This window comes from Python bivittatus, unplaced genomic scaffold (genome assembly GCF_059951505.1).
Source record: "Python bivittatus isolate LINGU-HERP-01145 unplaced genomic scaffold, Pbiv_v1 ctg000670_np1212, whole genome shotgun sequence".
NCBI classification, from domain to species: domain Eukaryota; kingdom Metazoa; phylum Chordata; class Lepidosauria; order Squamata; family Pythonidae; genus Python; species Python bivittatus.
Genome location: NW_028277094.1, coordinates 7033094 through 7048009, shown reverse-complemented (window position 1 = coordinate 7048009; position 14916 = coordinate 7033094). Strand labels below are relative to the sequence as shown.

At 42.8% G+C, this 14916-nt stretch overlaps 1 protein-coding gene across 1 annotated transcript in view; it reads left to right on the top strand.

Moving 5' to 3' along the window:
* Positions 1-14916, top strand: part of GRIA3 (glutamate ionotropic receptor AMPA type subunit 3) — a 135594-nt gene that overhangs the window by 85601 nt on the left and 35077 nt on the right. The window contains exons 11-12 of the mRNA XM_088151613.1: positions 5341-5717; positions 13479-13677. Of these exons, the coding sequence (XP_088007739.1) occupies positions 5341-5717; positions 13479-13677 (576 nt within the window). The remainder of the gene's footprint in view (positions 1-5340; positions 5718-13478; positions 13678-14916) is intronic.

The following is a 14916-nucleotide window of genomic DNA, read 5'->3' as shown; positions in this document are numbered from 1 at the left end:
TCTCCACTCTGGTGCGAGTGTGCCTTCTGCCCATCCTCCCTCCTGCCGTCCCCCCAAGGCTGCCCCATGGTGCACAGCGCTCTCCCCTAGCAAACATGGTTCGTTTGAGGCCCTCACTTCTCCCTGCCTTCTCACACTAGGGAAACAGCAAGATTAAACTGATCTTAATAGGCTAGAGAGCCAGTTTGGTGTAGTGGTGAAAGCATCAGGCTAGAAACTGGGAGACGGGGAGTTCTAGTCCTGCCTTAGGCACAAAGCCAGCTGGGTGACCTTGGGCCAGTCCCTCTCTCTCAGCCCTAGGAAGGAGGCAAGGGCAAACCGCTTCCAAAATCTTGCCAAAAAAGCTGCAGGGACTAGTCCAGGCAGTTGTCAGGAGTCAAGACTGACTTGAAGGCATAAAATAGAATAAAAGCTACATGACTGCACCTGTCAAAGGAGTTTACTGCTTTCAGATTTAACTGAGAAAGGCACCTGGTATTTCCCATCTAACAGAGCCAGTTTGGTGTAATGGTTAAGACATCAGGCTAGAAACCAGGAGACCGCGAGCACAGAGCCCTCTCTCTCAGCTCTAGGAAGGAGGCAAGGGCAAACCACTTCTGAAAACTTGCCAGGACTAAACCAGGCAGTGGCCAGGAGTCAACACTGACTGGAAGGCACCAAAAAAAAAGGGGGGGGGCTAGTCACTTATATGTGTTAGGTAACCTTTTTTTCCCATCATAGGAGCATAAACAAGCAATATCCCAGCTCTTGAACTGAATCTGCTCATCCCCCTTCACTCAATCTCTCCCTCCAGGTTCAGTTGCCTATAGGAACACAAGATAAGGGGAGACGTGGCTTGCTTTGGTCTCTACGATGAGACCTTGATTTTATGCCCTCCACCATTCAGTGAACTTCAGATATAATGGACAGAAGTTTTGTTCAGACTTCACCCCTCCATAACAAACAAAGTCTGTTGTATCTGAAGCAGTCCAGAAGATTGATGGCAATTATGCAAATGAAATAACTTGACGCAAATGAGTTCAGCTGATGGGAATGACTTGTATTATATCAATTTGTTTTTAATGGACATTCAGCTCCAGTGGGCGTCCCTGCCATTTACTCTCTTTGCCCATTCAGGAAAGGTAATAGCAACACAAAGATGTGTAGAACCTGAGGTGCCTCCTGGGAGCTTGGCATGTGGCTCCCGGGGGCTATTCCCCAAATTGCCACCAGATTATAATTCCTAATGTGACATATGAGAACATTATTAAATACACGGGTAAGGAATTACAGCTAACAGTTTTTAATGAAATACTTCAAATTAAATTAAATTTGGCTTCTATTCTGACCCCACTCAGGTCTTTTTCCCAGCTCCACTTATTTTTCAGAGCATGTCATTCAAAGATTAGATGTGGTTAGATATAAGTCTCAACCTGGAATCTGAGAGCTTGAGTTGCCTGTTGGTACTGCTCCCTTTTCATCTTCCTTGGAATATTTCTAAGCACATGCTATTCTTATGATCCAAGTAGTAATATCATCTACAATGAAGATATTTTGATCTGCAGCAGATATATCTTGTGAATGGAGAAGAGTTTAGAGCTAACGATACTTTTCTGCAAGTGCCAAAGTTTCATAGAGTGATTTGGCCCAGGTCCAAACTCTTGTGACTTCTTTTGGGATTAGTCCAACTCAGAAGGCTGTTGTTTGAATGCCTTACTTGGAGCCCAAGCATGATTGCACTCCTCAACTTCTCTCTATGGGGACAACAAAATTGCCTGGCAAGGGGCCCTGCCAAGCTTTGCTGAACTGAGCAGAAAAGCTGATGCTTTTGTCTAAGCTAAAGATTTTTTTGTAGGATTTTTGAACTGGGGAACGGCCAAGGAGAGGAGAAAACAAATGCAAGATGTTTGCTTGTTCACTGCCATTTGCTTAAAAACGAAGAGCATAAAACAGGGAGACTCACGGTTTGTAAAGTTCAAGTGGGGCAGGTAGGATTTCCAGAACAGGAAATCATGAAGCCCAAATGGCAAAACCACAGATAGTTCTAGCGTCAGCCTTTGCTACTATTTTTAAGACTGCTCAGCTGTTCTAGTGGAAAGCTAGAAGTGAGCCACAACGGATCACCTCTGGTGGAAACCTGCAAAAGGGTTTGGCAGTAAGAGTCCTGCAAAGTTTTTGGGAGCTGGGGCATCAAAAAGGGCTGTTGCCCCAGAGTCTTCTGATAGAGAGGATCGTATGCTTAGTACAGTCTGGGTTATAGAGTCATCAAATGGATGCGGGATGCTTTTAATTCAAGACAGTAAAATAATCCACTCAACTACCATCCCAAGACTTTACCATATACTCTCATTTATTGGGCCATTGACATCACAAGATAAAAAACAAGAGAGGAAAACCATATAACACTAGCAGAGGTTGGAAGTGTGGACAGAAAATTCAAATGGCCATTTTGTCCCTAGCTTCAGAGTCTTGAAAAAGCCCTGCCTCCCCTCATATAATTCTTCCTGTAATTTGGATGTAGCTTCTCTTCCATCCAACCTCCTGTTGCTCCTCTGGGGCAGATTGTTCCCTCTTTCTGTTGCTGCCATGTGGTGACCCAGCTTCTGTTGCCAAAGGTGTAATTTAGTTGGTCCTTAAGAGCTTTGGGCAGTAGCAGGTTGAATAACTTCTTTCAGAAGCTAAGCAAGGTTGGTCCTTTTAGTACTTGCATGGAGACCACCCCAGGATTCCAGGGCTGTAAGCTAGACTGGGAAGTCAAAAAGCTTTTCAGAAGAAGGCAGTGGTGAATCACTTTGGTAACACGGTCAAGAAAACCGCCTGGAGGCAGTTGCAAGGAGTCAAGTTTGATTGGAGGGTGTATTTACTCAGATGAAGAACATTAATTGTCTCCATTTCACTGTCTGAAAGGCTCCTTCTACCCCCAAATCAGGAGCATTCTCATTAGTCAGGGGTCTGCCTTGACAAGGAGAAAGAAAGAGAGTTTAACAAATTCCTTGCCCCAGGTTTCTTGCAAATTAGGGAAGATGACTCTTCATTTACAATAAAGTTATTGTAAATAGCTATATGAGTGAGCCAGTTTGGTGTAGTGGTTAAGGCATCAAGCTAGAAACAGGGAGACCATGAATTTTAGTCCCACCTTAGGTAGAAAGCCAACCGGGTGACCTTGGGTGAGTCACTCTCTCTCAGCCCTGGGAAGCAGGCAAAGGCAAGCCACTTCTGAAAGTCTTGCCAAGAAAACTGCAGGGACTTGTCCAGGCAGTCTCCAGGAGTCAAACATTGACTCGAAGGCACATGCACAAATAACTATACAGGTAGTCCTTGCTTTAGCAACCCTAATACGGACCAGCAACTCTGTCGCTAAGCGCCTGGTCGCTAAGCGGAGAATTATGTGATCACGATGGACTTACATCGCTTCCCATTCAATTAAGCGAGACATCACATCCACGTTCTTCATTAACTCTGCTTGTCAGAAGCTGGCTGGGAAGCATGCAAATGGCGATCACGTGTCCGCAGGATGCTGCAATGGTCATAAATGTGAGGATTGGTTGTAAAGTTGTGTTTTTTTACACCATAGTAACTTTGAATGGTTGCTAAGCAAGGCAATCAGTCAGTGAGGACTACCTGTAATTTTGGCATATTTTGCACAATGCATTCTTCTTCCTGGCCCTTGAAAGGGAAAGAGAAGCGGGGGGTGGATCCTCAAGCTAATATTTGGTGGCCAGCCATCAAAACATCCCTTCTTCTATTCCTTCCTCACATATGTTCATCTCTTACCTTCTGTGCCATTGGGACTAGTAATGTTGTTTTCTGAGCTTAAATGGAAGCTGGATACATGAGAAGTTTTACCCAGCATCAAATTCCAAAACACACACAACCTTTCCCGAAGAGTTATTTTTCTTCTAGCAGCAGACAAGAGAATCCATATGGCAATTCACTGGGAAGAAGGAAGGAGATGGCTTAATAATAAGTCCATAACACATTTTGAAGATTAAAACTTTTGATCAGACTAATATACTATTCATTTGCAATGTGCTTTTGCTTCCTCTCTGGAACTTAGAAATTTATCACAAAAGTCAAAAGCAACAATCAGGGTGTTTCTCCCAACACTCTCCCCCTGATATGCATTGTGTGGAAAAACGATTGACACCGGTTGCATTAGCAGATATGGGGTGACAGATCTGAAGAAACTTGGCTTCTGGTGGAACCAGTCCACCCAAGAACAGCCAAGTGGAATAGGTTTGGGCATTAGCAGGTTGAATACCTACAATCTCACCTTCTTTCAGGTGCAGATTCCTGTGCCATATGGATTCTCTTGTCTGCTGTTGGAAGAAAAAGAACTCTTGGGAAAAGGTTGTGTGTGTTTTGGAATTTGATGCTGGGTAAAACTTCTGATGTATCCAGACAGTCCATGGTTTCATCTTGCCTGTCATAGATTTGACAGTCCCATAAAACAAGCTATGGGCAAGCCATATGACCAGTACCTAGATGAATTGAATCCATATTATTAATACTCGGACCCTTTTCTACTCCTCCATTTCTACTTCACTCACAGCCAGCATTAGAATTTCCCTAGATTTTCTCTGGGAGGTATTTTGGATATCTATGGTTTTGTTTCAATTATGTTAATCGTTTGGCATTGCATTTTTTATTTGCGTGCACCGCCCAGCGTCACAAGCGTGAGATGGGTGGCTATATACATTTAATAAATAAATAAAATAAATGTATTGCCACAGTATGGCAAAGGGAACTGGTGCAACTGGCTTTCTCAGTTACGCATCTCTCCGATGTTATGCAGCCTCCGTGGCTGCTCCTGCTTCCTAAAACTGCTTATCTTCAGCCACAGGTGATTTGCAGGGAAGGGTCTCCCCCACCCCATTTTGCTGCAGCGGGCTCAAGATGAGAACACAAGGAGAGCTGTGCTGGATGAAGCTGAGGACTCCACCCCTCCAGAATTCTTTGCCCCCCCAAAAAAGATGACCAACCCAGCCATGTTTGGGAAGCACATAAGCAGAGGCAGGAACATGGTCACCCTCTTCTACTGCTTCTTAGATTCTTGGTCTGGCCAGTCTATCACAAGAGTGAAAAGTGCTGCCTGCCAATCTGTCAGAGACATGTAGGGTATTTGGGTCTTCTCCAGAAAGAGAAAGCATAAGGAGCTTGCAGATGGCCAACCAACAAGAGCAACGTTCCCATGAGGTAGAACGTGCTAAGAGCTAAGGATTTCATGTCAGAGATGCAGAGAAATGAGGACTATTGTTGTTTTAATAAAGATGTCTTACTGTAATTTTCTCTTCTTCTTCCTCTTCCTCTTCTTCTTCTTCTTTTTTTTTTTTTGTATCTGTGTGTGTTCTGTCTTTCCAGAGAGCAGATATAGCTGTTGCCCCACTGACTATAACACTGGTCCGAGAAGAAGTCATAGATTTTTCCAAACCCTTTATGAGCCTGGGCATTTCTATCATGATCAAGAAGCCCCAGAAATCTAAACCGGGGGTCTTCTCCTTTCTGGATCCTTTGGCCTATGAAATTTGGATGTGTATAGTCTTTGCTTACATTGGCGTCAGCGTAGTTCTCTTTCTAGTCAGCCGATTCAGTCCTTACGAGTGGCATTTGGAAGACAACCAGGAAGAGCCGCGGGACCCTCAAAACCCTCCTGACCCTCCCAATGAATTTGGAATATTTAACAGCCTTTGGTTTTCCCTGGGTGCCTTTATGCAGCAAGGATGTGATATTTCTCCAAGGTTGGTTTTAACTTCTTTCTTCTACCTATCACGCACCCATCACCTTTTTGCATTTTATGGTTTGTTGGCTGATAACCATGGTGCATATATGTTTCTCAAAGACGTGTCTCAATTGCTCTCCAAAGTTTTCTTTCTATTATACCATTCAGTGACATCCTCCACCCAACTATAGTCGCAGATGGATATTGCTGATCGATGCCTTTCTCTCACACGCAGCGGCCAGAACTTATATACACCATGTTGAGACTGTAAAATGCACCGGGTTTTCTTTTTCACATCTCTCAGCGATGCTTGGAGAGCTACCGTGTTTTTGCTGCATAGCTCATTTTACGGTCATCTGCTTGGTGCATGTAATGCTTTTCTGCTTTGCAAGATGATGGCTAATGCTTTATAAAGCCCACATGTGACAGCATTTAAAATTAAAACATATACATGCATGCTTCTATGCTGTTGCTCATGCTCGCCTCTTCAGTCCTCTGTGGTTTCTCTTTTTAATTTTGTCAGATGTTTTTCTTGTCATGACCCTTTTGTCTTTGATGTGTATTATTCCTGACATTTGTAACACACTCGTTCCTCCATAGATGCCCTCTCAGAGAATTGTTGTGTATTGAATTTTGGGTGTGTGTGTGTTCTGCAGAGTGATTTTGGCTGAGTCTCACAGCTAGTCCACCAAAGGTCAGTGAGCCAGAAACACAATAGTGGTGGGGAAGGTCCAGCCAAGAATCTAAGCCCAGAAGTCTAGCATGTTTAAACAAACACTGTTTAATAAATCATGAGTCCCTTCCTCATGAGAATTCAGCCTCTGGAGGGATAATTGAGCAGGTACAAAAAAGGCAACATGGAATGAAGTTAAAAATGGGCCCTTCTTCTGAATTACAGAAGTTTATTTGGAGCTATTCAATCAACTGACTTTCTTTTATTACACGTGGAACTGGGCAATCCTCATCTTCTCGGCTTGAATGGAGTCTGTTGGTTAATGGGCACTGGTCAAAGGGCAACACTGTAGGACAATGTTTCTCAACCTTGGCCATTTTAAGATGTGTGGACTTCAATGCCCAGAATTCCCCAGCCAGCATATGCTGGCTGGGGAATTCTGGGCATTGTCGTCCACACATCTTAAAATGGCCAAGGTTGAGAAACACTACTGTAGGAGATGAAGGAATAGTATCTCTGGCCACCACCTGAGATCTATCCACCAGTTCAAAATTAGCTTGCGGTCTATTAGATCACATGACATCAGCTGTGTCCAGGAACTGAGTTAATTACTGGCTCAGCTGCAGGATATTTGAAATTTCAGCAAAGCTTTCTAGTTAAAGGGCTGTCAAAGCCATGGCTGGTCTTGCCTCACTCCTAGCTTTTTTTCTTTTTCTTTCCTAGAAGTTCAGCTGCTTCTCAGAGTTAAGGAGAGGGAAGGTGAAGGTGATTATGGGCTGGCTTTCAAGATGCTTTGGAAGGCCAGGGGGATAGAAATGGTGGCAGTATGGAAGTATATTGGTCATTGCAGACAAACTAGAGGAGAAGCTTGTTGTCCAAGAAGTCCTCTTGTGGTTTAGAAGCATCTGATTGTCCATTTGGGGGAAGTAAAAAACTGGATTAAGTAGAGGTCATTTCAGTCAGCAAATGCCATTAGGATTAATCTGGATTAGTTGCAGGTGGATCCCATTAAGGATACAATTAGGGTTCTTTGGGGGCAATTACAAAGTACTGGAGTGGTGGGCCACCAGGACTTATTTTATATATGCCCATAGACCTCCTTCCCCAATCATTCTGTTGACATCTGAGAATAATTATTTCGGGGGGGGGGGGGTGTTTTGCAAGTGGCTTTACTTTCTAATTTTTTTCCCCAGTAGCAAAATAAGCAAAGACACATTTCTGTAGAGAACTTTCAGTTTAGATGGAACTGAACCTTTCCTTTGATCTATTTCATCCTGGGTTTTTTCTTCTGTCAATGCAATGTTTTACAGCCTGTCCTCCAAGCTGAGACTTTTTTTAAACCTGGATTTAACTTGGAACCCCAGTCAACGCATGTTCTGCACTGCTAAGCAATAGGTCATTCTACAATTGTTCCTCAAATTTCCAATCTTTATGAGCAAAATGGATGAAGTTGGATTATCCTCTTCTCCCGTCATGGCAGTAGTTTAATCCACTTTGTCCTTTGATAAACAGTGCCATATTTGAAACAGTCTTTTTGTTATTCACAAAGAGCTCTGTGTATGAGGTTTATCCAGGCCTAACATGTCTGCTTAGAAATACAGCACCAATGGATTTCCTTTTCTTTCTTTTCCTCTTTGACCTTTTAGAAACATTTGTTTTTCAAACTAGTGCTTTCTATGCTCAATTAGACTGGAGTGTGCCAAGCTTTCTCTCTCTCAACGGTTACATCATTTTGATGAGATCTGTCAGAAGCGATGAATGTTCTTAAATTGATACTTGTGGCTCCAGTGGAACATTAGAATAAAGTCATGTTTTGCAAATGTACGGTTTACCTGAAACAAGAGGATGGGACAATCTTGGATGTGCAAAACATCAGGGGTATCCCCAGGGGAAAGGGCAGTCAAAAAAGTCAAGATGATGGCTGCATCTACACCACTGAAGCCCAGCCCTTGCAAAACATTCTCTTCTGGGCAACTGCAAAGGTTCCATCTGGGGGGTTGATCTGGCAGTGTTTGGATTTCAGTCTTCTAGAACAGGAAATGGTTTGCAGTACTTTGAATGGCTGGACTGGAGGAAGATTGCCCCAGAATGTTCTGTCCCCAGAACAAAATGTTTGCTAGATATATAGAAAAAGTCCAAGCGGTATATAGGCATTTACTTTACCAAGGCATTTGTAATAAAGCCATTTGCGTGCTAGACAGATCTGTTTAATCCTCATTTATCAGGGTCATTTAATTAGAAAGTCGTGATAGCGTTCAGGTATCTCAGTAAACAATGGCTCATCACTACAAGGATCAGTTTAGATGAGTCTGAACTTACTGCTGCTTTCCTTCTCTATCAACAGGGGCATCCACTGGGAGGGCAAAAAAGTCAAGATGTCACCTGTAGCTGTGGAGTCAAAGCCCTCTTTTTTTATGTGCATCATTTATTTTATATTGATTGATCGATTTATATTTCAAATTTAGTCACCGCCCATTCACTCAAGAGCAACTCTGGATGGTTCATGGGCTTCAGTCATCATGGGCGTCAGTCACATGGTTGCATATGACTTTTTTGACCTCCCTGCCCAACCTTCTAAGCAGCTGTGAGGACAGCTATAATGGTTGAACTAACCACATTGGGTGTTATGTTTGAACCAAGAGAAACCGTGATGAGAGTCAGCTCTGGTATATTGAAGGAAGTTGTACCTTTTTTCGTTCTTGAAATTGCAGCCCAAAGTGAACTGAAGCCAACTTAGGGAGGGAATTGCTGTTCCTCCAAGCCAGAATTCTTGGGTCTGGCTGGCCTGTTTGGGCACCCAGTCCAATACTGCTGAATCTTATTGGATATTGGTTCCAGGCGTATGCCAAATCCATGGCCCATCCCAGAATTTTCTCTTGGCTTCTGGTAACTATGGACTACAGGAGAGATGGATGTCCAATGGCACCTAGTTCATTCCCTCCACTGGTTAATAGAGGCTCCAAACCCATCTTGTCTTTGTAACGTAGATAAACAACCTACATTTAAACAGTGCACAGAGCAAATTAACACAATGGACTTAGGCCAGATTCATCCAGGTTCCCTGGAAGTTTGTTTGTGTGCAATGCTTCCTATCAAGCTTTGTCCTTTTCCAACCAAAGTTTTCCCGTCGACCCTCCTGTCTGAGCCCAACTTCCAGCTTTGTCCTCGTGCGTGAATGCTTTGCAGTTGAATCCTAAAGCCACAAATGCAATTTTGCTGTTTGCTTGCTCTAAAGATAATGTGTAGTGCTAGCATTTTAAATTGCTGTTGACCATGTACTTAGCCATTAATGGACCGGGAAAATAAGCATAGGACATCATGTGGAAAGCTGTGGGCACTCGGTTGGTTGGCTGGTTTCCACTAGACCTGTTCTTCTTCAGTAAATAGAACCTTGTAAGATTTTTGTTAGTCTCTTGAGACGAGCTTAATAGGGCTGTGTAGCACTTGGGATTCAAAGGTAGAAAGCTGCTTTGGAGCACAGGGGGTGGAGGTGCGGGGGAGGCTCACCCAGCATCTGTCTGCAGCTTTGCAAGGCAGCCACCCTCTGCAACTGCTACATAATCCCGAAGAAAGATACATTCAGTTTATGGAATTGCGGACAAGTGTTTTCTTCATACCCCCAAGCACTCGGAAGCACCTTTTGGCCTTTGAATTTGAAGCACCGCACAGCCGTAATGTTTACATATTTGGTGAACTCTGTTTTTCATACTGGATGGGAGGTTTTCTGCAGTTGGCCTCCCCCTCTGGGGAGGTTTGAGAAGAAGAGTCCAAAATCTCAGGATGACCTTGTAGAGAATGGATGTCCTTGAAGCCAGCGGTCAACTCTATCTGTTCCCCATTGGCTGGAAGTTGCACACTTAGCAAGGATATACCCACACCTGCTTCTGTCCAGGATGCAAAACAGATCTCTTAATTTGGCCTGTGAGTCCATTGATTTGCATTTATTTAATCACAAAAAATGCACAGCAAGCTGACAGACAGACAGATACATACATATATACTATGGAGTCCTTTGCGAAGAGAGATCTCTTTGGAGAAGACCCTGATGCTGGGAAAGATTGAAGGCAAAAGGAGAAGAGGACGGCAGAGGATGAGATGGTTAGATAGCATCACTGAAGCAATGAGCATGAAACTGAGCAAACTCAGGGAGGCAGTGAAGGACAGGAAGGCCTGGCGCAATATGGTTCATGGGGTCACGAAGAGTCGGACACGACTTAACGACTAAACAACAACAACAACAATGGAGTCCTTGGTGCTCTCTGAGCTTGGTTATTTGCTTGCAGACATTTCATTACCCGACTAAATAACATCATCATTGCTAGTGAGTGTGGGTTAGTGAGTGTCAACAACAGACAAACAATCAAGCAGAAAACAATACCCTAATGAAGGAACTACCAAGGAGAAAACCACACACCCACCAATACTGGCAGGGCAAGCTACAGGGAGCAAACCCCATCCTCCCTAGCACTGATGATGTTACCTGGTTGGGTAATGAAACGTCTGCAAGAAAACAGCCAAGCTAAGAGAACACCAAGGATCTCACAGTTCAACCCTGAGCTACAGAGATTTTCTTCTATTGGAAGGTAGGTAGATATATTGATAGCACTGAGCAATAGGCTGGAAGAGATTGGATTGTAAAGAAAAAAAGGAAATCTGTTATTCACTGACATAACAAAACAAAATAATTATATTTCCAACATTATAAAAGTCTGGTTCAAAAAAATTAGATGTTATTCTGTTCCACACAGAATGTTATAATATTGGTGATGATTTCACTTTGGCCTATTATCTGGGTGTCTCAGCTGGTTGGACTGATCTTTGCCTGGATTCAGAAACTAAGTAGAGTCAGGCCTGCTTAGCATTTGGATGGGAGATAGCAGGCAATTCTAGGGCTGTGGCCAGATGGAGAAGTCAACAAAACAGCTCTCCTAGCTAAGCTTTATATGGGACAATAATTATAACTATTGAATTAATAATTATAGGATATTTCTTGGCCAGTATTTAATAGAAGCTGGCTGAAGAATCCATCTACAGAGGACTGTACAACATATGATTGAGGTTTATATGGATGAAATGTGCACTTGATGCTCAATTAAAGGAAAAAAGAAAGATACAGAGAGATACTTTTATGGCTGACTATCAAGTTCCATAAAACTTTGTCTATCTTGAGTGATAGAAGTCATTTTTACATTTTTACTCACTGCAGAATTATAACTTCTGAAATCCATGTTCTTCTTCTTCTTTAAAAAAAAACAAAAAAACCACAGTCCGTTCTGTGGCACAAACAGTTGGGGACAACCAGTCCATCCAACAGTTCGAGGCCTGAACATGTTTCTTCGCTTCCCAGCCAGCATCATTACATTTCTGCATTTTCTGCAATCCATTATGGAAACCCTTTGTGGTTTCGGGTCTCCAGGTCCCATACTTGATGACTTCAGAACAAGTAGATGGAATTAGATTAGAGAGCTCAAAGCCAATTTTCAAGGATGGAAAAAGTGTGTCCGTGGGCTGGTGTGATTTAGAATTAAGATTTCATGCTGTTCCCAGTAATATACTCTGCGAAGAGAATGTAACAATTACTATTAACGAGGACAAAACAACAACGTGCTGTTGTTTTGTCCTTGTTAATAACATCCTAACGTTTTAACACAACGGCCCAGATTTTTCTCTTTAGATATCTCTGTGTCCTCTTTGATTTGACAATTATCAGTGAAATCCCTTTATTGATCCTTTAATTGCTATTGATATTTGGATCTTGCTTCCCCCCCCCCCCCCACTGGTCTCTAATACTAGGCAGGGGATGTTGCAGTAAAGGGTTGTGGAAACCCCTTTAGGGTGACCCTAAAATTGCATTTTGGAAAAGGGCTTTGTGGTCTAGGAAGAAATCTGTCTCTTCTGACCATACGTGATATGACTAATACTTTGGGGCTCTAATAATGACCATTTGGAACAACTGAGATGTCTCAATTCAGTATCATGGGTGCAGAATAAAACTAAATTTATCCATACTCGATTGATGTAGAGACCCTACTGAGGCTGTTCACGTGCTAGACAAGTGGTTAGAAACGTTATCAAAACAACCCTGTAAGGTAGGTTGGGCTGAGAGATAACAAGAGCTTAGAAGCAGCTACAGAACATTTGATGAACCCCAATTCCCCCCCCCGACATTATTCTTGCTGGCGATTACATGCTGCCTGAAGTCATCACAGCAAAGTAGTCACAAAGGTGGCCCATCTCTGGCTTTTTAAAAATGCAGTTACTATGGAAAAGGAAGAAAATCAAGACGTTTGCAGGTCTCTCCTGTGAATTACCAGCTGAAATGAAAATCTGAAGCTGGGTCACTAAATAGTAAATCAGATTTCTAAATTATAAATGTTTGTGCTTTGCAACCCTGAGTTGCAGACGAGTGCACTCTAATTAACACTCTGTCATGTCTCCTTACAGAAGAATGCAGGGCCCTGATAAATGGGACAGGAATTTGGAGGGTAGAAAATCTTGACTTTCTTTTTTTTAATGCATAAAATGACAAGGGGATTGCATCTTACTGATAAGGCTAATATTAGGGTTACTCTGCATTTCCATCACTGCCTCTAATAGGAAGTGCTGTGGTAGCCAATAGAATTGGAGTCAAAAGAGAGCCGCTCAGAAGCAAGAGGAGATGCGGGAGTTTTGCAGAAATACAAGCAAACCCCAAATAACCTATTAATGAGCAACAATCATGTTGCCCAACGTGCTTACCCCATGGTTAAGTGACCCATGGTTTATTCAGTTTGGCCCGTTTTCTGGGTTTTCATGATGCATTGAATCATAGGCAGATGACCTGGGCTGGGTTCACACATCACACTAGTCTCTCAGAGAAAATAGATAAATGCAATCATTCAATATGCTGTAGCAAGGATTTTCATCTTCTCCTTCACACAAGACTTAAAGTCTTTTGTTATTTCCATGTCATGAATATAATTCTTGGTGAATTTCTAGTCTCCAATAACTCCAGTATTGGTTCTCTTTCTTTTTATTCCCCTCCTGATTGGACCATATGGGATTTTTCTTCCTGCAGAAGACTGAAGACCAGCATATAGCAAAGTAACCACCTCTCCAATTTCTTAGGTCTCTCTCAGGGCGAATCGTTGGAGGCGTTTGGTGGTTCTTCACCCTCATCATCATCTCCTCCTACACTGCCAACCTTGCTGCATTCCTCACCGTAGAAAGGATGGTGTCCCCCATTGAAAGTGCTGAAGACTTGGCTAAGCAGACCGAGATAGCTTACGGGACTTTGGATTCCGGCTCAACCAAAGAATTTTTTAGAGTAAGTGTTTCTGTTTCATTCAAGAGGTTATGAAGTCCTGATTTGGGGAAAGAGCCTGGATGTCTATCAGGGTGAGGTGAACAAGTGTTGACAATCCCACCAGCATGGCCTATGGTGAGGGACTGTTGCTAATTCAGCAACATCTGGACAACCACACGTTCTCAATGCCGACTGACACTGAACATGTGGAGGCAGGAGGTGAATCTGTGCAATGCAACCTTTATATGCAGTGCAGCATTATTGAGTCATGTACTGAAATGGGTGGCTACATAAATTGATTTAATAAATAAATGACCATCTAGAGAGGGATTATGTATGTAGAGGAGGAACTGGAGCTCAGTGATGGATCATCTTTGCTGCCCATGTAGAGAGCCAACACAGAGGCTCCTGATGGACCAAAAGCTGGCCAATTGTTACGTAGCTTCCTATCTTCCCAGTTAAGATGTGAATGGTAGATTCCATTTAGTACATAAACTTTATGCTGAGTTTGTGGGCTAAGTCAACAACTAAAATGTTCATTTTTCCTTGCCTTCAATACATACTGATATGTCCCAGAAACTAAGTTCAAAAGAGATTTACCATATAGGGACAGTGGGATTTAATTTGTTTAGGCCTAATGTACCATATTTTAAACCTTTTATGCATCTGGGTTTGAGACAACAAGGGAATAAGGGCTTACTACTACCCTCTAGAGTCACTGTTTCTTTAATGAAGGAAAGGGATAGCATGGCATGTAATGTTTGTTTATTTATTTATATATCACATTTATATAATGTTGTAGGACTAAGCTGTTGGCAGCTTTAACTTATGGACAGCCTATGCCACACAGGATTCTCCTAGAGACTTCAAAATTTGCCTCTACAGTCTAGTGGGACTAGTCTAGAGGCTAATGGCTCTAGCTTGGTTGGACCTGACACTCCTCACACATCTATAGGACAGTTGGGATAAGCTGTGTAGGACAGGAATTGGACGAGAGCTTTCCCACTTTTGCCTCTCATAGCATCATCTCTGCTGGGAACAACTGTTTGAGTTTTTCATAGCCAGTTCATGCTACTAAAATTGGATGGGCAACTCCTACTGCTCCAGCCCATTTTTTTTGCAGTCCCCAGAATTTCTTTAGGGTTGACCTATGGAAAGAAAGCAAAATAAGTCCCAAGCACTCTCTTCAAAGGACAACAATGCTTCTCAATAAATCCCAGGGACAACACCATGTCACTGTCCTGCCCATTTCAGTTTTTG